Source organism: Bos grunniens, chromosome 12 (genome assembly GCF_055505025.1).
Source record: "Bos grunniens cultivar Pamir isolate PY7600 chromosome 12, Bosgru_T2T1.0, whole genome shotgun sequence".
Taxonomy (NCBI): Eukaryota; Metazoa; Chordata; class Mammalia; order Artiodactyla; family Bovidae; genus Bos; species Bos grunniens.
In genome coordinates this window covers 22,032,574-22,058,319 of record NC_141176.1, presented here as the reverse complement: position 1 = coordinate 22,058,319, position 25,746 = coordinate 22,032,574, and the positions used below count along the sequence as shown (strand labels likewise).

At 45.9% G+C, this 25,746-nt stretch overlaps 1 protein-coding gene across 7 annotated transcripts in view; it reads left to right on the top strand.

Moving 5' to 3' along the window:
- The window catches only part of SLC25A15 (solute carrier family 25 member 15), a 32,255-nt gene that overhangs the window by 721 nt on the left and 5,788 nt on the right, over positions 1-25,746 (top strand). For 2 of the 7 annotated variants that reach the window (XM_086329246.1, XM_086329248.1), the window contains exons 2-4: positions 2,116-2,240; positions 10,900-11,158; positions 22,997-23,134. In XM_086329246.1, the coding sequence (XP_086185372.1) occupies positions 2,186-2,240; positions 10,900-11,158; positions 22,997-23,134 (452 nt within the window). In that variant the 5' untranslated portion in view covers positions 2,116-2,185. Of the gene's footprint in view, positions 1-590; positions 710-2,115; positions 2,241-10,899; positions 11,159-11,266; positions 14,138-22,996; positions 23,135-25,746 lie in introns of those variants that run through there. The other 5 variants (XM_086329251.1, XM_086329252.1, XM_086329247.1 and 2 more) reach the window with 4 other exon arrangements.

Below are 25,746 nucleotides of genomic sequence, written 5' to 3'. Positions count from 1 at the left end.
TGGAGTGGGACTCCGCTGTAGTTTGAAAGAAGGATAAAGGGACTCCTCAAGGTTCAGTTTTTCTGTTTCAGTTGGTACTGAAGGTTCATAAATCAGTCTAACTCAGGTTGGTCAGTCTTAACGCCCTCAAACCATATGTCTTCCTCAAGCCAAAGCCATGCATAGTTTGAAACAGTTGCTCACATCTTCTGAGTTAATCTGTCAGTTTCCATCACTGTTAACAGTCCTAATGATTCTACAAGAAGTTATGTGCAGGAGTTGATGTGTTTAAGTCTGACTTGCCTAAAAGGGTTAAATTCGCGTTGATGACATAGTAACATCTGCTATGCCTCTTTCTTTCTAAGAGAGAAATGTACCCCCCCCCCCCCGCCTGCCACGCAAATGAACCCCTTTGGATTGCCACCATCTGTGGCTCCTTTTCCCTCTAAAATGCAGGGTTGAGTGCTTTTTCTCCTTTTGATCAGGTGGGGATACTCTGGAATTAAGTATTGGTTGATAAGCACAGACCCAAAAGGTAAGACTTGCATTGAATGCTGTCTGTCGCAGACTTGTTGTATGACCTTGGATGAGCCATTGGCTTCCTCTGGCCTCAGTTTTTCCATTTGGAAAAGGAGGAGATTGGATTAGGACCCTGATATCCTTCTCTCACTACTGGATGGTCCCCGTCTTATCAACATTAGTCATTGGCACTGCCTCTCCAGGCCTATCGGTAACATAGTCTGTGGTTTTTATGTCTGAGTTAGTTGCTTTATAAAATGCTGTACTTTTGTTGCTAGTTTTAACACTTTTTTTAAAGGGAGATTCTTGGTGTCTGGTCATTGACAACATATTTTAAGCGGTTGAAAAACTTCTTGGTGGCTAAAATTATTTTCTGCTGGTGATTAGGGTGAACTTGGTATTCATGGATCATTCAGCCCACCCACCCCCTCTGAGAGGTGGCCTGACTGGGTGTGGTATCTTCGGTGTGACGGTTAAAAAGCGTTCCTTGTTACTCACACGTAAGAATATTCTGTTAAAGAACTACCTCTTCTTTTCTAGTCAATATTTATTTAAGTCAATTCCGTGGCAACGGTTGATTTTTTTTGTTTTGTTTTATTTGTCTAAAGGTAGAAAAGTAGACTCTGATTTTCCCAAACTTCTAGACTCCAGCTCAAACCTACTGAATCAAGATCTCCGGGAGAGCGGCCTGGTTATTTGAATATTTAACAAGTGTCCCAGCTGATTCTTATCAAGCAAATTTGGGGGCAATGGAGCAGGTGTTGCTACTCAAAATACAGTTAACACCAGGCATTATCAACCTCACCTAGGAGCACGTCAGGCAGGCAGCGTTTCTGGTCCCACTTGAAGCCAATCACATCAGAATCCGCCTTTTAATAAGGTCCCCAGGTGATCTGTGCGCACGTTTATGTTGAGAGGCTCTGGAGGGAAGTCTGATGACTGGAATGTTTGCTGCTAATGTTTTGTAGTTCTAAGAACTCCTGGTGCATATTCACAGTTTATCATTGTATTTATCCAATATGGCTATTTCTGATTGCTCTCAGATTATGATAGTATAGACAGAGACCTTGTATAGACAGGGACCTCCAGCTTTACGGGCCCAGGGGCCCCCCCTACTGGTGGCAGAGTAGGCATTCAGACCCAAGCAGGTGTCACTTGGCAGAGCTCCTAACTCATTCCTTTTCAGACCTCCTGCTTTGTGGCATTCTTTTAGGGTCTCAGGCTGCTGTCTGAATTTGGAACAGAGCCTAGTGGATTGAGAGTTCAACCTAGGCCTCTGAAAAACTGGTTTGATGGGACTTGTGGTGTCTGCTTGGCTTGGTTGTTTGGCCTTTGTTTCTGAGAGTTTCAGAAAAGTTGGTTGAAGTCCCCCCACCTGTTGATGGAGCAGTGATACTCAGAAAAGGTTTTCAATCTCTTGTGTTTTTTATGGGGAGGTGATGGGTAGGGAGAAGGGGAGGCTGATGACTGAGCTGCTCTGACCCCCTTAGCCCCCTCCTCTGGAGCCACTCAGAGCCAGTTTCCCAGTTCCGTGAGGTTCAAGTCCAGTAGCTGGGCAGCCTAGAGAAAGGGGGGCTGCAGAGGCCCGACTGATGGTGAGCTCTGGCTTCCTCCCAGGGATATGAGGTGCCCGTCATAAGCTCCAGAGAGTCACCCTCCACAGAGGCCAGCAGAGGAGCGGGAGAATATGAAATCCAACCCTGCCATCCAAGCTGCCATTGACCTCACGGCTGGGGCCGCAGGTAAGGCCAGAGAAAACCCCGTTCTCTGATCCTCAAGTACCTTCTGGGAGTGAGATCCAGTGAGCACATTGCCTCTGTCACTCCAGGACCTTGTAATGAATCCGCTTAACGGGAATGTAATACTGTGTTGCAAGTACAGCAGAAGGTAGGCGTTACGTATATACAGTGGAATGTTCAGTTCAGTCGCCCAGTCGTGTCCGACTCTTTGCAACCCCATGAATCGCAGCACGCCAGGCCTCCCTGTCCATCACCAACTCCTGGAGTTCACCCAAACTCATGTCCATCAAGTCGGTGATGCCACCCAGCCATCTCATCCTCTGTCGTCCCCTTCTCCTCCTGCCCCCAATCCCTCCCAGCATCAGGGTCTTTTCCAATGAGTCAGCTCTTCGCATGAGGTGGCCAAAGTATTGGAGGTTTCAGCCTCAGCATCAGTCCTTCCAATGAACACCCAGGACTGATCTCCTTCAGAATAGACTGGTTGGATCTCCTTGCAGTCCAAGGGACTCTCAAGAGTCTTCTCCAACACCACAGTTCAAAAGAATCAATTCTTCGGCGCTCAGTTTTCTTCACAGTCCAACTCTCACATCCATACATGACCACAGGAAAAACCATAGCCTTGACTAGACGGACCTTTGTTGGCAAAGTAATGTCTCTGCTTTTGAATATGCTATCTAGGTTGGTCATAACTTTCCTTCCAAGGAGTACGCATATTTTAATTTCATGGCTACAGTCACCATCTGCAGTGATTTTGGAGCCCAAAAAGATAAAGTCTGACACTGTTTCCCCATCTATTTCCCATGAAGTGATGGGATCGGACGCCATGATCTTCGTTTTCTGAATGTTGAGCTTTAAGCCAATTTTTTCACTCTCCTCTTTCACTCTCATGAAGAGGCTCTTTAGTTCCTCTTCACTTTCTGCCATAAGGGTGGTGTCATCTGCATATCTGAGGTTATTGATATTTCTCCTGGCAATCTTGATTCCAGCTTGTGCTTCTTCCAGCCCAGCGTTTCTCATGATGTACTCTGCATAGAAGTTAAATAAGCAGGGTGACAATATACAGCCTTAACGTACTCCTTTTCCTATTTGGAACCAGTGTCTTGTTCCATGTCCAGTTCTAACTGTTGCTTCCTGACCTGCATACAGATTTCTCAAGAGGCAGGTCAGGTGGTCTGGTATTCCCATCTCTTAAAGAATTTTCCACAGTTTATTGTGATCCACACAGTCAAAGGCTTTGGCATAGTCAATAGAGCAGAAATAGATGTTTTTCTGGAACTCTCTTGCTTTATCAATGATCCATCGGATGTTCGCAATTTGATCTCTGGTTCCTCTGCCTTTCCTAAAACCAGCTTGCTGTTGCTGAGGCTGCTAAGTCACTTCAGTCGTGTCCGACTCTGTGCGACCCCATAGACGGCAGCCCACCAGGCTCCCCCGTCCCTGGGATTCTCCAGGCAAGAACACTGGAGCAGGTTGCCATTTCCTTCTCCAATGCATGAAAGTGAAAGGGAAGTCGCTTACTCAGCCGTAAAAAAGAACACACTTGAGTGAGTCCTAAGTAGGTAGATAAACTAGAGCCTATTATACAGAGTGAAGTAAGTCAGAAAGAGAAAAATATCATATATTAATGCACGCATATATATATATATATGGAATCTAGAAGGATGGCACTGGTGAACAACCTATTTGCAGGGCAGCAGTGGAGAAGCAGACAGAGAATAGACTTCTGGACACAGTGGGGGAAGGAGAAGGGGGGACACATTGAGAGAACAGCCTGGAAACATGCATCATCGTATGTAAAATAGCCAGCGGGAATTGGCTGTATGATGCAGGGAGCTCAGGCCCGTGCTCTGTGACAACCTAGAGGGGTGGAAGAGAGTTTCAAGAGGACATATGTATGCCTATGGCTGATTCATGTTGATGTATAGCAGAAACCAACACAATATTGTAAAGCATTTATCCTCCAATTAAAAAAGTTTTTTAATTGACAAAAATAAAAAGACAAAAAATAAGCCAACTAGGAGTCAGGGTAAAGGGTGGGAATGTCCCTGGTTCACAGCTAGAAGACTGTGAGATCACAGCTCAGAGCTGAAGCCACATGTCCATTGCCACGTGGCTGGGATACACAGGATTCTACTCCTAGCCTGGCATTCTTGAGAGCCCTTGTGTGCAGAAGTAATGCTGTACCATTTCTCCAGGGAAATCCCAGAGACTGTCCTTACTACCACTGAGGAGAGAACGGAAACCCTTAGAAATATCTTTGGTAAATAAGACTGACTTTTGACTGTGTCTTAAAGCCCTGAAAGGAAAGGAGAGGCCCCAGGCCTGGCTGGGGAGTGGTGGATGGGGTGAGTGCCAAGGCAGACTCTGTCCTCCGCCCCTGGCGCCCCAATAACTCCCGTCCCAGGCACTGGCAAGTTCTCGGCCACGCCTGCCACGCAGGCCACTCTTCAGAAAGGCCGCCTTTACTCAGTGAGAGGCAGATGACAGAATTCCAAGTGCCTGAGTGATGACTTGGTTCTTCGGATTCCTGGATGATTTTACGGCCGGAGAAGCGCTGGAATGCCCACCACTTTCCCAGTGGAAACCCTGACTGCTCCTCGCCTCCTTCACCGATTCTTGTCACGGCTCCCTGGAGCGGAGAGGCCAGGGGAGTGGGTCGCCCCCCGTCCTCTTATCTGGGGGGGCCCTCCTGGGTCAGCAGATAAAGGTCAATCAGAGGGCTGCCTGCTCTCATCCTGTCATCTTAATTGTCAAAAAGAAATCAGGGATTCAGGGAAGCTCAAAGTATTTTTCCGTGAACCAGACCTTGACCACGGTAGGCTCTTGAGGAAGTCTGGAGACGGTATGCTGCAAGACACTGATAAGAAGTGCAGGCAGGGGCACTCCCAGGTCAGAGGCCTCGGGAGCGGGAGCAGGGTGGGGTGGTGGAGGGGGAGGGGCGCACTAAGGGCTGCCTGGGTTCCCTCCTGAGGCCTTTCGCATGCTGAGTGCCATGGGATTGAGCCCCAGGCCCTCGCACTGTCCCCTCTCCATCCCTTTAACCCCTGCCCCTTGTCATTCGCTGGCAGAGGACACCGACTTTGGCGACCATGGGCCCAGCTGCCTGCCTCGTACCCTCCCGTGAACGCTTGTGCTCAGTTCGTGTCTCTGCAGTAGGAGTGGGTTTCACCCCATGGGGGAAGCTCAGCTTTTGGAATTCTGTGTCTTTTCAGTCTGTCAAAGGTGTAGGATCTGTTGTGATAGAATTAAAGCATTTTTGCTTTTCCTGGAAAGGACAGGCATTTGAGTACTGCATTCATAACTGTATCTGCATTCATAATAGTAATCTGTAAAGATGTAAATTGCAACAGTATTGTCCGGAGTCTGGCTGTGTAAGGCATTCGCCAGTACACGTGCCTTTTTTTTTTTTTTAAACGTGTATAAGGCCCGTATAGGAATATTTAAAGATATAACTTGCAACAATATTGTCAGGAACCTGGCTGTGTAAGGCATTTGCCAGTACACCTGCTCTTTTACAGTGGTATTAACATGTATCAGGCCCTTATACACATTAGCATTTATTTTTTCTGCTAACTGTGGGTAGGTGTTCCTTCTTGCACTGCAAACCCAGGGTCGCCCCTCACTGATGTCATACCACCCTGGTTGTCTTGACATCTGAGGTCAGCAGGCTTCCTGGGTGCTAAGCCTGTGAGACACCAGGCAGAGGAGGTCCCTCGTGGTGACCTGAGAATGGGAAGCAGCCGTCCCATTTTTGAGAGGTTTCAGCCTGTGAGTGATGGAGCTTTAGAGACCCTTGACTCTACTGCTCTTGTATGTGTAGAAAGGGGGCCCAGAGAGGGATAGTGGATTTGTTCAAGGCTGCACAGCTGTCAATAGATGGTGTAAATAAAGACAGGGCAAGGACCTTGGCTGCCTGGTTCCTTGCCCCGTTCTGTGATCTTTTTTCTGATGCTACATGATGGCCAACAGTGTCTCCCAGAGGTGGGGATTCCTTTGGGGGCTTCACTGCCCCAGCTCTCTGGATGGGGAAACTGGGGGGCTTTGGGATTTTTTTGTGGCCGTTGCCAGGAGCAGAGGACCCTTAGTGCTTTGTAGACACGGACCACCCATGGAAGCGATGTGTGTGAGAGCAGAGGCAGCCGTGGTTGGAGGTGATGTGAGTGTAGCATCCGTGTGTTCTTTGGTGTGTGTGTCTTCTAGACAAACCTCCTCCATCAAGCAGTGTTTCAGTCCAGCTCGTCTACTCTAAGGCGCAGCTTCCGTGTCTGAAGCTGCTGTAGGAGCGATGCCAGGAAAAGATCGAGAGGCCCAGGCAGCTGGTTGGGGAAGATTTGAAGGCAGTTGGTTAGGTAATTGGATAATTATTGAAACGAGGCAGCTTGGATCACAAAAGTTAAATCCCCTTAAAGGGAAACCTTAGTGGCATGCGAAGGTCTAGTAGTTTAACAACTATCAATGTAAAAGGATGCATTCTTTCCCCTGACTGCTCTGTTGCAATGTGCCTTGCTTAAGTAGTCGGGAAAGTGGCATTTTATTTTATTTTTTGGCATGTGGGATCCTAGTTCCCCAACCAGGGATGGAAGCCACACCACCTGTTGTAAATGGTATTAGTCATTCAGTCTTGAGTGCCTGATTCTTTGTGACCCCATGGGCTGTAGCCCCAGGCTCCTCTGTCCATGGGATTCTCCAGGCAAGAATACTGGAGTGGGTTGCCATGCCCTCTTCCAGGGGATCTTCCTTACGTAGGGATCAAACCCCAGTCTCCTGCATTGCAGGCAGATTCTTTACTGTCTGAGTTAGGAAGTCCTAACAACTGGACCGCCAGGGAAGTCCCCAAAATGTGGCATTTTTAGATCACTGAGGTTTATCCTTTCAAATGCCAAAATTAACAACAAACCATAAGCACTTTTTGGTTGGCATATTTTGAAAATGGCACGCCTTTCTGCACCACTAAGGGGAGCATTGACTGCCTGCCTCTGGCGGGTCGGAGGCTCTCCTTTCTGCGTGGGTGGCCAGGTCCTCCCGGGTGAAGGTCTGCCTCTCCATTCCCACAGGGCCTCCCCGAGCGCTGTCCGTCACCACCGTCACTGTCTCGGCCCTGGTGGATTTCCTCACCAGTTTTTCACCTGCTGGCTCTACTCTGTGGGGGACCAAAATCCACAACTGCAACCTTGAGAAGATGTAGGTTGCAACACGTCTCCTGCAGAGGAAAGTGCCACAGAGACACCTACACAAAAGTGCAGAGAATGGGTCTCTTTGTTTTCTTTTTTGGGGGCTATGCTGGGTCTTCGTTGAAGCACACAGGCTTCTCTAGTTGTAACCTATGGGCTTACTTGCCCAACTAGGGATCAAATTGTGCCTTGGAATCTCAACCACTGGACCGCCAGTGAAGTCCCCCTTTTGTTTCTTTTTTTTAATGAACTTTTAAAAATTATTATTTTTTTTTGATTGGAGGAACCCCCTCTTGTTTCTTATGGAGAGCAAGATGATCAGAGGTCTGAACTCTAGGCAAATAGGGAAAGAGATAATTCCTGTAAATTATTCATAGCTTTGTAGACTCGACAGGTATGAGGACCGTCTTGGTCTTGGGTTAGTGCTGGTGTTCAGAATAGTTATCACGTCCTTGAGCAGGGCGTGATGAGTGCCATGACGGTGTCATTTGTCTGAGCTTTCCTGGTGGCTCAGTGGTACAGAATCCGCCTTCAGTGCAGAAGAGGCAGAGATGAGAGTTTGATCCCTGGGTCAGGAAGATCCCCTGGAGAAGGAAATGGCAACCCACTCCAGTATTCTTGCTGGGAAAATCCCATGGATAGAGGAGCCTGGAAGACTACTGTCCACGGGGCCGCAAAAGAGGTGGACGTGACTGAGTGACTGAGCCACAAGTTCCATAGGAAGTTAGCTTGCATCCATGGATGAAGGGAGAGAATTGTAGGTAGCATTGGAAGTACGTTAGCCTCCTACTTTCTCCCTGTTGGAGATGGAAACTGTTATAGATAAGCAGCAGATGGGTACTGTAGCTACCCAGATGTCTGCGCTGTTCAGGATGGTTGGGTGAAAATATGGAAAACTCCTGGTTAAGATAGGATTTTAATGCTCTGAATTAAATGCTTTTTTCCATGTAGCCCCATCTAGGCTGTCAAGATTATGAACCCACTTTAAAAATTCTGACAGTCACCTCTTCTTTTGAAATGATTATTTTTGACATGAGTAGGATCTTATTTCATTCTAGCTCATTAGTACCTGAGAGAGAATGACTCTAATTATGGTAACATCTTATTAAATTATATTCCACTAATTCAGGACTGGCGATGGTGTGGCAGGACAAAAGCAGAAACGTGTCATTGCTCTCCTAGAAGGGAGGAACAACGGCGATAGGATCATGGAGACCATACCTGTGCGTGCTTAACAGTTCAGTTTTCAGACTCTTGGGTAAATGTTCATCTACCAATAATTGGGAGTTATTCCTAACAGCCCTCGCTCCATCTCTACTTTCCAGAGTGTAGTTGGAGTAACTTATTATGTCAAAGTTGTGAAATTATATTTCTGAAATACTGTGTCAGTTTTCTCTGGTTCTTTTTTGTTTTGTTTTTAAATTGGAGGCTAATTGCTTTACAGTGTTGTTAGTTTCTGCTGTACAACATCCTGAAGCAGCTGTATATCCCTTCCCTCTTGAGTCTCTGTCCCACCCCTCTAGGTCATCACAGAGCGCCGAGCTGAGCTCCCAGCTATCAGCAGCTTCCCACTAGCTATCTCTTTTACATATGGCAGTGTGTATACATCGGTGCCGCACTCTCAATTTGTCTCACCCTCCTGTGTCCACAGGTCTACATCTGTGTCTCTATTCCTGCCCTGCAAATAGGTTCATCGGTACCATTTTTCTAGAGTCTGTATGTATACATTAATGCACATTATTTGTTTTTCTGGCTTCGTTCTCTAGGTTCATCCATGTCGCTGCAAACAACTCAGTTTCATTCCTTTTTATGGCTGAGTAATATTCCATTGTATATATGTACCACATCTTCTTTATCCATTCATCTGTCTATGGACATCTAGGTTGCTTGCCTTCTCTTCAGCTTTGCTGAGGCTTTAATAACCTCATCCAGTGGTTGTGTGTCCTGGCACAAGTACAAGACATCCTGGCCCAAGGGGAGGTGGAAGAGTTCACCAGGGACAGTTCCCCAAATGCTGACCCAGCCCAGGGTCTGGGGATATCACAGGGTGTATGTTGTTCGGTCGCTAAGTTGTGTCCACCTGTTTGTGACCCCCATGAACTGCAGCACACCAGGCTTCCCTATCCTTCACTATCTCCTGGAGTTTTCCCAGACTCATGTCTATTAAGTCAGTGCTGCCATCCAAGCATTTCAACCATTTCATCTTTGTTGCACCCTTCTCTTGCCCTCACACTTTTCCCAGCATAAGTTAAGGGTCTTTTCCAATGAGTTGCAGGGTTTATAAATCATTCACTTCCTCACATCAGAGTTGTAATTGAATGCAATTTAGATTTTGCTGTATTTAATACTCTTAACAGTATAAAAGCATATAAATATGTGTGCTAAGCTATAAAGAAAGCTGAGCGCTGAAGAATTGATGCTTTTGAACTGTGGTGTTGGAGAAGACTCTTGAGAGTCCCTTGGACTTCAAGGAGATCCAACCAGTCCATTCTAAAGGAGATCAGTCCTGGGTGTTCATTGGAAGAACTGATGTTGAAGCTGAAACTCCAGTACTCTGGCCACCCGATGCAAAGAGCTGACGCATTGAAAAGACCCTGATGCTGGGAAAGATTGAGGGCAGGAGAAGAAGGGGATGACAGAGGATGAGATGGTTGGATGGCATCACCAAGTCAATGGACGTGAGTTTGGGTAAACTCCAGGAGTTGGTGATGGACAGGGAGGCCTGGCATGCTGCGGTTCATGGGGTCGCAAAGAGTCAGACACGACTGAGCGACTAAACTGAACTGAAGCAAGGCAAGTTTCAGTCTAGTTCCTGTCTGAATACAAGTCATTAGAGTCCAGATAAGAGGTTTTCGCATAGGGTCAAACATTTAGCTCTTTGGGGACTAATTAGGCTCTTTGTTTTCTTTCTCTGTGGCCTAGTCTCCTGTTGTTTTTCTGATAGTCATCAGGACCACTGGGCAACAGACAGAGGAGTGATGAACTCTTTCCAGACCATTCCTCTCCCCTTCCTTTTATGTGGACGCACACACAGTTAACCCCTATAAATTAACCCCTTGTGTAGCAACCGTAATGTTAGACCCTTATCCTAATCCTCATGCTATCCCAGTACGGAACTGAGACTCAGAAGTCACATCGCTTGTCCTGGATCTCATAGCAGAGTCAGGCTTCAACCCCAGGTGCCTCTGACCAATGCTCCTGAACACACGTCCCACCTTCACATCAGTGGCTCTGATTGTTGAACACATCCTTCTCCCCTACTGAGTGTGAGCTCCTTCAGGGCTGGGCAGGGGACCCAGCACACAGGGAACCCCCTAGAAGTTTTACTGAACTGGGCTAGAAGGTCTTAGGGGGAGAAGAAGTCAAAACGAGATGATGCAGAGGTTAGCCCGGGGGTGGGCTGCCTGTCCCTCATCTCCAAGGGTCCTGGGGCTGCAGCCTGCCACGCAGCCATGGACTCGGGCCGGACAAGGACTCTGTCCTGGTTCCAGGGGGCACAGCATGTGTCCTGACCGGGCAGCCCTTCGACACCATGAAAGTGAAGATGCAGACATTCCCCGACCTGTACCGGGGCCTCACCGATTGCTGCCTCAAGACCTACTCCCAGGTGGGCTTCCGGGGCTTCTACAAGGGCACCAGCCCTGCGCTCATCGCCAACATCGCCGAGAACTCCGTCCTCTTCATGTGCTACGGCTTCTGCCAGCAGGTGGTGCGGAAAGTGGTTGGATTGGACCGGCAGGCGAAGCTGAGGTGAGTTGAGGGCGCTGACCCTCTTTGTTTGAAAACCAGCACTTATTTGGTCAAGAGCTTTAAGAGACCTTATTGGGAAGAACATTTCCTTTTTTGTTGTTTTAACAGTAACCACTTTCTTGATTCTGAAGTGATCCATCACTGTCATAGGAAACTGGGAAGCACATACATATGTGTTATGAAAAAGTTGCCCACAATCCACCACGGAGAACCAGCCACCCTCACCTTCCTCCCACTCTTCAGGAAGATGCTCTTCTTTCTTTTTTAAGGATTATTTTTCTTTTCTTTTATTATTATTTTTTTGGTTCAGCCGGGTCTTCCTTGCTATGCATGGGCTTTCTCTTGTTGCAGAGAGTGAGGGGCTACTCTTCACTGCGGTGCGCAGGCTTCTCATTGCAGTGGCTTCTCTCATTATGGAACACAGGCTCTAGGCACATGGGCGTCGGTGATTGCGCGGACTCAGTGGTTGCAGCACATGGGCTCAGTTGCTCCATGGCATGTGAAATCTTCCCGGACCAGGGATTGAACCCATGTCCCCTGCCTTGGCAGGCATATTCCTATCCACTGTATTCACCAGGGAAGTCCAGTTTTTTCCTTTGGATTGGAATATAGTTCATTTACAATGTTGTTAGTTTCAGGTGTACAGCAAAGTGACTCAGTTATACATATATCCATTCTTTTTCGGACTATTTTCTCACATAGGTTATTACAAAATATCGAGTAGAGTTCCCTGTGCTCTGTAGTAGGACCTTGTTGGTTATCTATTTCATATATAGCAGTGTGTGTATGTTCATCCCAATCTCCTAATTTATCCCTCCTGCCACCGTTTCCCGTTAGTAATTAGAAGTATGATGCTACGATCTGTGAGTCTGTTTCTGTTTTGTAAATAAGTTCATTGGTGCCATTTTAAAAAATTAGATTCCACCTGTAAGTGATATCATGTGATATTTGGGGAACATGCTTTTCAAATGCTGCCTATGGGTGCCACTTCTCGAGACAGAAGAACTTAAACCAGAGATCTGACTTGTGATCTGAGTTTTGGGTTCCACGTCATCAGCAAAATGCAGTCAAAGAGGTTTGAGGAGGAAGTTGGAATCTTAAGAAGGGTCAGAGCATCTGAGAAGATGCAGGTGAGGGTCTGTTTCCTTGGCCACGTGTGCCCCAAACATCAGACTTTGGCGTGTGCTTGGTCATCTCTTGGGTATTTATTATACAGAGATTAAAGGAATTTGGAAAGCACTGGGATGTTAACCCTTTGCTCTTTTGAACATTGATTTATTTTATTTTATTATTGTTTTTTAAATATTTCTTTTTGGCTGTGTTGGGTCCTTGTTGCTGCACACAGGCTTTCTCTCGTGTAGGGACTACTCTCTGTTGAAATGCACGGGCTTCTCATTGAGGAGGCTGCTCTTCTTGCAGAACACGGGCTCTCTGGCACGGGGACTTCAGTAATTGCAGCTCCCAGGCTAAAGAGCGCAGGCTTGGTCGTTGTGGAGCACAAACTTGCCCTGTGGCATGTGGGATCTTCCCAGACCAGGGATCTAACCAGTGTCCCTTGCATTGCAAGGCAGACTCTTAACCACTGGACCACCAGGGAAGCCCTGATTTACTCGGTATCATTTAAAAGTTTTCTTAGCTTCACAGTTGCAGAGGGCAGTCTTGGCTGGGTTTTTTGGTGGGAATTTGAGGTCCTTTTGCAACCATCGGTCCCATGTGGCTACAGTGGATTCCCTTGTACAGAAGTTTTCTCTGCAGTTCCCTGGAGAGGTGCCTGTTTATAGACAGCCATTTTATCTTGATGGAAGGAACTTTTTTTTTTTTTTTAAAGGCTCAGAACTGGATGAAATCACCCAGGGAGACATGTTTGTAGGACTGAGCATGGATCGTAGGATCATCCAGCAAGGGGGGGTCAGGAAAAAAGAGGAAGTAAAAAAATAAGCAGAAGCCCAAACAGGAGAATGTGGTATCCCATGTAGAGACAGACAGGAAGGACACAGCTGTGACTGGAACTCTTTCCACTCGAGGGAGAGACTTTTTAGCTGAAAAAAACCTGTAACTATAGCCAATCCTTTAGCATCCTTGGTACCGCTAGTGGTAAAGAACCTGCCTGCCAATTCAGGAGACATAATGAGACGTGGGTTCAATCCCTGGGTCAGGAAGATCCCCTGGAGGAGGGCATAGCAACCTACTCCAGTATTCTTGCCTGGAGAATCCCATAGATATAGGAGTCTGGTGGGCTACAGTTCACGAGGTTGCAAAGAGTCAGACATGACTGAAGTGACATAGCATAGCATTCTTGGAGAAGGACTGAGTAACCACAGGAGATTCGAAGCAGATCCTGCAGTGAAGAAGTCTTCCTGTTTCACTTGGCTTAACCAGCACCTTTGCCTTTTTGTAAAACAAGAAAAAGAAATTATGCATTTATTTATTTGTGTCTACGCCGGGTTGTCTCTGCTGTGCGGGCTTTTCTCTAGTTGTGGTGGGCAGGGGCCGCTCTGTGTGCGGCTTCTCATTGCGGTGGCTTCTCTCGTTGCGGAGCACAAGCTCCAGGGCACGTGAACTTCAAAAGTTGCAACATTTGGGCTCAGTAGCTGCAGCTCCAGGGCTCTAGAGCACAGGCTCAGTAGTTGTGCTTGGTTACTCTTTGGCAAGTGGGATCCTCCCAGACCAGGGATCACGTCTCCTACCTTGGCAGGCAAATTCTCCACCAATGAACCACCAGGGAAGCCCTGCTTGCCTTTTTTTTTGGAACTTGGGGGACAGGGACCTGCTGCCTTTTTCATCCTGCAGAGCAGTGTTGCTGATTACCATTGAGCATATACTGCCTGAGAGCTTGTGAAGCTCTGACATGCATGCCATGCTTCCCTAGCCCTCACCCCCGTGGTCCTGTGAGAGCATCCAGGCAGGCAGTGGTCTCTGTTTCACAGGCAGGGAAGCCGGCACAGACATTGACACGGGCTAATACGTGATGCAGCCAGGACCCCAGCCATGTCATCCGCACCCTGCAGCCAGCACTCTTCCCATCAGACCACTGGCAGGCTCTGGAGTACTTTGTAGGAGGTCAGGTCCAGAGATAAGATTAATAATTACGCAGATGCAGCAAAAGCAAAGAGCTGCTTGTGGGCACCTGGTGAATTTCTGCAGGACTGCTGTAAATATTTGTTCTCAGCTTGAACATGCCCCTGAGTAGTGTTCTCTTTCCATCCTTGGCTGGAAGGAGTCTGACACAGCAGGAATATACAGGTACATGTTTGTCGAGTGGGTGACAAAAACAGTTGATTCTTACCAGTCCCATCCACACCGACTGCCGCTTGAGCTCCAGGTCTAAACGTTTATACTACGGGCACAGCCTGAGGCCCGTGTCCCTTACCTGTGCAAAAAGTATTTATGAGAAAGCCGAAGTCCACTGCAGATCAGACTTGGCCTTGTGCTGCCCTGTATCAGCATGCTCGGGCTCGTTCAGGCGTTACCGCCTCTGAGATTGAGTAGCCGGCTACATTTATCATGCCACCTTTGTTCCAGCAAGCTTGGCCCACCCTGGTCAGTGACCCTAATTGACTACGGCCTGTCAGCAGGTTGACAAGAGAGCCCCAGAGGGAGGCCAAGTACAGATCTGCAGGCTAGCCAAGAGACAAACCATTTAAGCTTTGGTTTTGACAAACAAGCCAAGCAGGAGTGAAGGGGGAAGGCTGGAAGGGACAGTGTCTGGCCGTCCCCACCCCTAGAAAGCTGTGTGCCAGTGCAATTGTGGAGCTGGCTCTTCTGGTAATGCTCTGACATGTCATTCTCTAAAAGGAAGGCCAGTGTCTTCCTTCTGAAAGAAAGCCTGCTCCAAGCCAGCTCTTCTGAGGCCTGGGTGTGCAACAGGCTGGCTTGGCCCTGGGCACCCACTTCACATTCACCTAAGGCACCAATGCCAGGCCACCAGAGGTAGGAAATCAAATTGGAGAGGGCAGACGGCCCTTGGCTTTATGCAGGCACACGTCAAATATTCTGGGTTTGGTTCCAGATTGGTTTCCCAGTGCATATAAAGTTAAGTTTACACCATACTGTTGGCTTCCCTTGTGGCTCAGCTGGTAAAGAATCCACCTGCAATGCGGGAGACCTGAGTTTGATTCCTGGATTGGAAAGATCCCCTGGAGGAGGGAAAGGCAGTCTGTTAAGTGTGCAATAGTATTATACCTCAAAATCCAATGTACCTACTTTAATTTTAAAATGGTGATTTAGTCACTAAGTCATGTCTGAGTCTTGTGACCCTGTAGACTGTAGCCCGCCAGGCTCCTCTGTCCATGGGATTTCCCAAAAAAGAATACTGGAGCGGATTGCCATTTCCTTCTTCAGGGATTCTTCCCAACTCAGGGCTTGAACCTAGGTCTCCTGAATGTAGGTAAAACCTAGGAAGCCCAATTTTAAAATACTTCATTGCTAAAAAATACTAGCCATCATGTGACAACTTGGGGTTGCCACAAACCTTCGATTTTAAAAAATGCAATATCTTCAAAGTGCAGTAAAGTGAAGCACAGTAAAGTAAGCTTTGCCTGTAGTAATGTTTGACTCCAGTTTCTGTAACCATTAGTTTATTGTAACTTTTTTATATGGTTTCCAAAACACTATTTTTTAAATTTAATTTTTATTTTATATTGGTGTATATTTGATTTACAATGTTATTAGTTTCAGGTGTACAGCTAAGTGATAATTAGATAGATATATATTTATATAACTATCTCCATTCTTTTTAAGATTGTTTTCCCATGTAGATTAATGTAGAATATTGAGTAGCGTTCCCTGTGCTATATAGTAGGCCCTTGTTGATTGACTGCAAGGAGATCAAACCAGTCAATCCTAAAGGAAATCAGTCCTGAGTATTCATTGGAAGGACTGATGCTGAAGTTGAAACTCCAGTACTTTGGCCACTTGATGCAAAGAACTGACTCACTGGAAAAGACCCTGATGCTGGGAAAGATTGAAGGCAGGAAGAGACGGGGATGACAGAGGATGAGATGGCTGGATGGCATCAGCGACTCGATGGACATGAGTTTGAGCAAGCTCCAGAAGTTGGTGATGGACAGGGAAGCCTGGCGTGCTGCAGTCCATGGGGTCGCAAAGAGTCGGACACAACTGAGCGACTAAACTGACTTGATTATATATAGTAGTGTGTATATGTTAATCCCAAACTCCTAATTTATTCCCATGTTTCCCCTTTGGTAACCTTAAGTTTGTTTTTGAATTCTGTGAGTTTGTTTTTGTAAATAAGTTCATTTGTTTAATTTTTTTTAAGATTCCACATATAAATGATATTGTATGATATTTGTCTTTGATTTACTTCACTTAGTATGATAGTCTCTTGGCCCATTGATGCTGCAAAAGGCATTATTTCATTGTTTTTTTATGGCTGAATAATATTCCATGTATATGTACCACATCTTCATTATCCATTCCTCTGTCAACGGACAATTAGGTTGCTTCCATGTCTTGACTGTTGTAAACAGTGCCTCAGTGAACACTGGGGTACATGTATCTTTTCAAAGTATGGTTTTCTCTGGATATATGCCTAGAAGTGGGATTGCTGGATCATTTTCTATTTTTATTTCTAATTTTAGATTTTTAGGAACCTTCACACTGTTCTCCACAGTGGTTGTACAAATTTACATTCCCACCAACAGTGTAAGCGGCTTTTCTTTTCTCCATACCCTCTCCAGCATTTGTCTGTAGGCTTTTTGATGATGGCTGTTCTGACCAGTGTGAGGTGATACCTCGTTGTAGTTTTGATTTGCATTTCTCTAATAATTAGTGATGTGAAACATCTTTCATGTGCTTTTTTGGCCATCTGTGTATCTTCCTTGGAGAAATGTCTGGATCTTTGGCCCATTTTTTGATTGGGTGGTTTTTTTTATTAGAGTTGCATAAGCTGTTTGTATATTTTTGGAGATAAATCCCTTGTTGGTTCCTTTGTTTGCAAATATTTTCTCCCATTTCTGTGAGTTGTCTTTTTGTTTTCTTATGGTCTCCTGTGCTGTGCAAATGCTTTTAAGTTTAATTAGGTCCCATGTGTTTATTTTTGTTTTTATTTTCATCACTCTGGAAGGCAGATTCAAAAAGATATTGCTGCCGTTTGTCAGTGTTCTACCTGTTTTCCTCTGAGTTTTATAGTATCTGGTCTTGCATTTAGATTTTTAATCCATTTTGAGTTTATTTTTGTGTATGGTGTTAGAGAATGTTCTCATTTCATTCTTTTACCTGTAGCTGTCCATTTTCCCCAGCACCACTTATTGAAGAGACTCTCTTTTCTCTATTGTATGTTTTTGTCTCCTTTGTCATAGACTAATGACCACAGGTGTATAGGTTTATCTCTGGACTTTCTGTCCTGTTATGTTAATTCATATTGGTTTCTTTTTTTTTTTTTTTTGCCAGTTTTTTTGTTTGATTAGTGTAGCTTTGTAGCCGGAGAAGGCAATGGCAACCCCTCCAGTATTCTCTGGAGAAGGAAATGGCAACCCACTCCAGTATTCTTAACTGGAGAATCCCATGAACAGAGGAGCCTGGTAGGCTGCAGTCCACGGGGTCCCTAAGAGTCGGACACGGCTGAGCGACTTCACTTTCACTTTCACTTAGTTGCAGCATGCGGGATCTTCATTGCCACTCACAGACTCTAGTTGTGACACGCAGGCTCCAGAGCACAGGACTCTGTAGTTGCAGCTCCAGGGCTCAGTTGCCCTGCAGCATGTGGGATCTTAGTTCCCTGACCAGGGATCAAACTCATGTCCCCTGCATTGCAAGGAGGGCTCTTAACCACTGGACCACCAGGGAAGTCCCATGTTAAAAGCTGTTTAATCATTTGCAATTTCAGTACTTGTGACCGGTCTGTTCATATTTTCTACTTCTTCCTGGTTCAGTCTTGGAAGGTTGTACCTTTCTAAGAATTTGTCCATTTCTTCCAGGTTGTCCATTTTGTTGGCATACAGTTGCTTGTAGTAGTCTCTCTCTCTCTCTCTCATGGGCTTCCCTGGTGGCTCAGACGGTAAAAAGAATCCACCTGCAATGTAGGAGACCTGGGTTCGATCCCTGGGTGGGGAAGATCCCCTGGAGGAGGACATGGCAACCCACTCCAGTATTCTTGCCTGGAGAATCCCCATGGACAGAGGAGCCTGGCAGGTACAGTCCCTGGGGTCACAAAGAGTCGGACATGACTGAGTGACTAAGCACAGTAGTCTCTTATGATCCTTTGTATTTCTGTGGTGTTGATTGTAACCTCTCCTTTTTTTATTTCTAACTTTATTGATTTGAGCCCTCTCCCATTTTTTTCTTGATGAGCCTGGCTAAGCTTTTAGTTTCATCGATCTTTTCTATTATTTTCTTCATCTCTTACTGATTTCTGCTCTGGTCTTTGGTTTTTTCCCTTTTACTAATGTTTAGTTTTATCTCTTCTTTTTCTAGTTGTAAGATTAAGGGGTTTTTTTTAGATTTTTTCTTATTTCCTGATGTAAGATTGTATTGCTATAAAATTCCCTCATAGAACTGCTTTTGCTGAGTCCCATAGGTTTTGGATTGTTTTGTTTTCATTGTCATTTGTCTCTCGGAAATTTTTTTTTTAACTTTTAACATTGAAGTATAGTTGCTTTTCACGTAGGTAATTTTTTATTGCCTCCTTGATTTCTTCAATGGTCCATTGGTTGCTTAGTAGCATTGTTTAGTCTCCACATCTTTGATGTTTTGTTGTTGTTGTTTTTTACAGTTTTCTTGTGATTGATTTCTATTCTCATAGCATTGTGGCTGGAAAAGATGTTTGATATGACTTCAATTTTATTAAATTGACCAAGGCTTGATTTGTGGCCCAGCATGTGACCTATTCTGGAGAATGTTCCATGTGCTCTTGAGCAGAATGTACACTGCTCTCTGAGGGAATTGTCTATAAATGCGAGTTAAGTCTGTTTGGTCTTACGTGTCATTTAAGACCTGCGTTTCCTCACTAATTTCCTGTCCTGATGACTGTCCACTGATGGAAGTGGGTTGGTTTATTGTAACTTTAGGATAACTGAATGTGGTAGGTCTGTTAGGCATTTACTTCCAGATGGGACATAAATCATGAGGAGACCTTTCTACCTGGCAGGCTGCCCTGGGAGTTACCTTTGGGGTCTTCTGGAGGTCTGTGAGTTGTTCCAGTTGTCAGTGACAGCCTGTTGCTGGGATTTAACAGGTCAGGGTCAGGGCCAGGTGCTGTGAGCAGCTCAGTTCTTCAGCCCAACTAAACACTGTCCCCACACACACCAGTAGAACATGGCCCCACGGCTTGGAGACTGTCTGCTTTGCTGACGCCCATGAACTCCCAGGAGTCTTCCTGGCAATTTGTTTTGGGTACTTTTCCCCATATTCTTGAACTCTTAGTAGGTTCTAACTTCACAGCCCTGCTGGTGCCTCAGGCTGGTGGTACTAAACCCATGTGAGATGAAGGATGAAGTGAATTCTTCTCTTTCTGTATTTGTGTGCATTCATTCCTCCATCTAGATTTCCAGCTTTGCCATCTGCCCTACAAGCATCGAGCTTGCTGACTCACACTGGCTGCCCTCCTCCTATGGCAACACTATACCACACCCATGCCCCTCTGTGGCTGAGCTCCAGGAGGTCATCAGCTGAGCTGGAAAATCTTTTTGTGATGAGCAACTTTTTGGTTCAAAATTTATCCTGGGTTTTCATCTGTTCAGTTCAGTTTAGTCGCTCAGTCGTGTCTGACTCTGTGACCCCATGGACTGCAGCACACCAGGCCTCCCTGTCCATCACCAATTCCCGGAGTTTACTCAAACTCATGTCCATTGAGTCGGTGATGCCATCCAACCATCTCATCCTCTGTCATCCCCTTCTCCTCCCGCCTTCAATCTTTCCCAGCATCAGGGTCTTTTCCAGTGAGTCAGCTCTTCACATACCCTGGTGGCTCAGACAGTAAGATGTCTGACTACAATGTGGGAGACCCGGGTTCAATCCCCGGGTCGGGAAGATCTCCTGGAGAAGGAAATGGCAAACCACTCCAGTATTCTTGCCTGGAAAATCCCATGGATGGTGGAACCTGGTAGGCTACAGTCCATGGGGTTGCAGAAAGTCGGACACAACTGAGTGACTTCACTTTTTTTTTCTTTCTTTGCATCAGGTGGCCAAAGTATTGGAGTTTTAGCTTCAGCATCAGTCCTTCCAATGAAAATTCAGGACTGATTTCCTTTATGATGGACTGGTTGGATCTCCTTGCAGTCCAAGTTCAGTTCAGTTGCTCAGTCATGTCCAACTCTTTGCAACCCCATAAACTGCAGCACACCAGGCCTCCCTCTCCATCACCAACTCCCGGAGTTCACCCAAACTCATGTCCATTAAGTCGGTGATGCCATCCAACCATCTCATCCTCTGTCGTCCCCTTCTCCTCCTGCCCCCAATCCCTCCCAGCATCAGGGTCTTTTCCAATGAGTCAGCTCTTCGCATGAGGTGGCCAAAGTATTGGAGTTTCAGCCTCAGCATCAGTCCTTCCAATGAATACCTAGGACTCATCTCCTTTAGGATGGACTGGTTGGATCTCCTTGCAGTCCAAGGGACTCTCAAGAATCTTCTCCAACACCACAGTTTAAAAGTATCAATTCTTCTGTGCTCAGCTTTCTTTATAGTCCAACTCTCACATCCATACATGACCACTGGAAAAACCATAGCCTTAACTAGATGGAACTTTGTTGACAAAGTAATGTCTCTGCTTTTGAATATGCTATCTAGGTTGGTCATAACTTTCCTTCCAAGGAGTAAGCATCTTTAATTTCATGGCTGAAATCACCATCTACAGTGATTTTGAAGCCCCCAAAAATAAAGTCAGCCACTGTTTCCCCATCTACTTGCCATGAAGTGATGGGACCAGATGCCATGATCTTTGTTTTCTGAGTGTTGAGCTTAAAGCCAACTTTTTCACTTTCATCAAGAGGGTCTTTAGTTCTTCTTCACTTTCTGCCGTAAGGGTGGTGTCATCTGCATATCTGAGGTTATTGATATTTCTCCCGGAAATCTTGATTCCAGCCTGTGCTTCCTCCAGCCTAGTGTTTTTCATGATGTACTCTGCATAAAAGTTAAATAATCAGGGTGACAATATACAGCCTTGACGTGCTCCATTCCCTATTTGGAACCAGTCTGTTGTTCCATGTCCAGTTCTAACTGTTGCTTCCTGACCTGCATACAGGTTTCTCAAGAGGCTGGTCAGGTGGTCTGGTATTCCCATGTCTTTCAGAATTTTCTGTGATCTACACAGTCAAAGGCTTTGGCATAGTCAATAAAGCAGAAATAGATGTTTTTCTGGAACTCTCTTGCTTTTTCGATGATCCAGAGGATGTTGGTAATTTGATCTCTGGTTCCTCTGCCTTTTCTAAAACCAGCTTGAATATCTGGAAGTTCATGGTTCACGTATTGCTGAAGCCTGGCTTGAAGAATTTTGAGCATTACTTTACTAGTGTGTGAGATGAGTGCAATTGTGCCGTAGTTTGAGCATTCTTTGGCATTGCCTTTCTTTGGGATTAGAATGAAAACTGACCTTTTCCAGTCCTGTGGCCACTGCTGAGTTGATCCCTGTGTCCTGTACAATGTCAAGAACCTCCGACCATAGTTCATCAGGCACTCTATCTATCAGATCTAGTCCCTTCAAGGGACTCTCAAGAGTCTTCTCCAGCACCACAGTTCAAAAGCATTAATTCTTTGGTGCTCAGCTTTCATTACAGTCCAACTCTCACATCCATGCATGACTACTGGAAAAACCATAGCCTTGACTAGATGGACCTTTGTTGGCAAAGTAATGTCTCTGCTTTTTAATAAGCTGTCTAGGTTGGTCATAACTTTTCTTCCAAGGAGCAAGCGTCTTTTAATTTCATGGCTGTAATCACCATCTGCAGTGATTTTGGAGCCCAGAAAAATAAAGTCTGTCACTGTTTCCACTATTTCCCCATCTATTTGCCATGAAGTGATGGGACTGGATGCTGTGATCTTAGTATCATCTGTAGCAGTTACATTACACTTATGGTTGCTCTGGGCTGGATGCAGGGCATATAGGGATGGCCTGGAAAACTAGCTTTATTTAAAGCTCAGCAGCAAACACACTGAAGTATTAGTGGAGTATGTGTTTGGGGTGGTGGGACCTTGGGGAATTTTTTCTTCCATATTTGGTTTCTCTGTGTCACTTTTTGTCTTAGTTCTGACTGCTAAATAAAATACCCTGGACTGGGTGGTTTAAAAACAAACATTTGTTTCTCACGGTTCTGGAGGCTAGAAAGTCTAGGAATGAGGGAGGTGCTGGCTGCTTTGGTGTCCAGCGAGGGCCGTCTCCTGGTTTGCAGAGGGATGCCTGCCTGTCCTGTCACATGGTAGAGAGAACACCAGCCAGCTCTCCAGTCTCTTCCACTAATCACATCAAGACCCCATCTCAAACTAATTACCCCCCCCCAAAGACTCCTCCAGATACTATCACATGGAGTGTGAATGCTTCAACATTGGAATCTGGGGGTGGGGTCCAGGCCATAGCTCTATGACTAATAAAAGAAGCATGGGTTTGCCATCATGGAAACGTGTGTTTGAAACCTAGCATCGCCATTTAGCAGCTGTGTGACTGAGCACATTGGCATCATCTCCTAATCATCATTGTCCCCGGGAGTCAGGGTGCCGCTATCAGCCCCACGGGGCGGTGGGCTCCTCAGAGGAAGCCTGGTGGGTGCCTGGTGGGCGCTGAAGGAGCATTCCTCTCCACCTGTGCTCGCTCTGCTTTACCATCCGTGTTGGAGCATGCCCCGTGCCGAGTGAATGAGTCACTGGCCGCCTGTGCTTGTATCCTTCCAGTGATCTGCAGAACGCAGCTGCTGGCTCCTTCGCCTCTGCCTTTGCTGCTCTGGTCCTCTGCCCCACAGAGCTGGTGAAGTGCCGACTGCAGACCATGTACGAGATGGAGACGTCGGGAAAGATAGCCAAAAGCCAGAAGTAAGTGCTGCTGCTGCTGCTAAGTCGCTTCAGTCGTGTCCGATTCTGTGCACCCCCATAGACGGCAGCCCACCAGGCTCCGCCGTCCCTGGGATTCTCTAGGCAAGAACACTGGTGCTGCCCATGTACAAATGTAGGGTCTCCGTTGCCTTGGTGTAATGAATATTTTTAAATTTTACATTATGCTATAATTAAGAGGCAAAACAGTTTATCTACTCGAAACACTCCCCGCTCCAACCCCATGCCCACCAATCCACGAATAATGTTCTGAATGGACAGTCTGGGATGGTTGGACCCACCACCCACCCCAGAATGTAGGCAAAATATTTTTTTTAACAATGATTTATTATTTTTCCTAATAAAAAAATTTTTTTTGTGGGGGTAAGGCTGTGCCATGAGGTGTGTGGGATCTTAGTGCTGCGATCAGGGATCGAACCGGCGGCACTCCCTGCATTGGAAGTGTGGAGTCTTAACCACTGAACCACCAGGGAAGTCCCTGTAGGCAAATATTTCATATCCTAAAAGTGGAGAAGAGGGCTTCTACCTCATTTGGCCCGTGGAGAGCCTAAGGCATGACCTCCATATATACCTGGAAACACACAGCAGCAGCTTTAGAACTGAGGCTGAGCTTTCCTAGGTGCCGATTTGGATTCTGGGATGAATATTTGCTCACTCCCCAGTTTCACATTGGTGCTCATGCTGATCACGCCAGATCCTGGTGGTAACTTCCTTTACCCCTTCCCTAATCCTTCAAGTGCCCCTGGAGAAGGGAATGGCTTCCCACTCCAGTATTCTTCCCTTGAGAATCCCACAGACAGAGGAGCCTGGCAGGCTACAGTCCATGGGGTCACAGAGAGTCAGACATGACCTAGTAACTAAACAACAAGAAGTCCTTTAAGTATACCTACAAAGGGCCCAAATTCTCAAAACGTTCATCAAACCCTTGTAAGCTTAGCAAGTCTTCAGTGATTGAGTTATCCCGTGAATGTATGAATCATATACATTATTATTTATTATTTGAATTAAAAAGCAATTTATTATCCTTATTCATCCCCAAATTTGCTTATTTAACTAACTAAAGGTCTGGTCATGGATATTGCTCAGGTTAACTCAAAAGCCAATAAATAAACTGCTGGGAAAAACTGGTAGATAAACTGACCATTTTCTGAGTCGTCAGTTTCCTTCCAATGAAAACGGGGTTTGTAATAGCACCCTATTTCTTGCAGCCAAGAGATTCATTACAACCTATTTGAATCTATTATTCACAGCCTAGAAGTTCAAAAGTCTTTAATGCTTTTTTTCATTGAAATACAGTATACACACAGTAACAAACACACCCAGAAATCATAGAAAATCTTAAGTGTGCAGTTCCACGAATAGTCACAAATGAACCTTTTTGTCAACTGGTGCCCAGATGAATAGTGCATTAACAGCACCCAGAAAGTTGTCTCTTGAAAGTAGTTTAAAGTATTTTAAAAAAAGTAATTTTAGATCCAAAGGACTCTGGTAGATGGACACCCTGTACAAAAGAAAACATGTTTTAGGTACAGCAGTGCCCAAGCCGGGAATATGGTAGCTGAGGGTTGAGACCTGGATTGGAACTAGGCTAACTGTTGAGTTGAATTACTTTGTGCGTGCATGCATCAGTCACTCAATCATGTCCAACCACTTGCGACCCTATGGACTGTAGCCTGCCAGGCTCCTCTGTCCATGGGATTCTCCAGACAAGAACACTGGAATGGGCTGCCATGCCCTTCTCCAGGGGATCTTCCCCACCCAGGGATCAAACCTGCATCTCCTGTGTTTCCTGCATTGGCAGCCGGGTTCTTTACCTGCTGAGCCATCAGGGAAACCCTGGATTACATTACTTCTTCAATGTAGAAGGAGAGGGCACTGCAGCAGGGACTGGCTACTGGATAATGCCTGGGAAGGCAGATCATCGATAAGAGCAGGTGGCCTTTGTTACCTGGGGCCTGATCCCTCTCTGGTCCAAGCCAGGTCACCTGTTGAGAACACAGTGAGGAGTGAGGGGCTGCCAAGCTGACAGGCTTGGTTTCTGGTGCTATCGGGAACAGGCCTGCCCACCCCCACCCCTGACACCATCAGGAAGAAGAGCCTGCACAGAGTGTGCCATGTTCTGGCTGCCTCAGGCTCTGATCTGCTTCAGGTAAAAAATTCTAACACACCTGCCTCTGTAAGAACTGAATCCTGGGTGCGTCTAGCCTGACATAGTTTGGCTCTTGGAATTTCTTTTGTTCTTGCCTTTAAGTAACATGTAAGGCTCCTTACTCACTTCCCTGGATGGAAGCAAAACAAAACCCCAAACACCTGAACAATCAGTTCACTCAAAATAGATCATCTCAAAAGAAAGGCTGAGGAGATAGAAATCGAGAGCGGTAAGGGGACTGGGCAAGAACAATGCCATTTTATTCTCACTGAGTTTGGACAATCTCATTGTAGTTTCACTTACTCACTATTGAAAAAATGGGTGTAATTAACTCTCTTAGATCTTTGATAATGATTTCTAGAAATGTATGCATTCGTTTTAATAAAATATCTTTACATGGACTAGCTCAAGTGATGAAATAAACTTGTTATAAAATAATTGTATC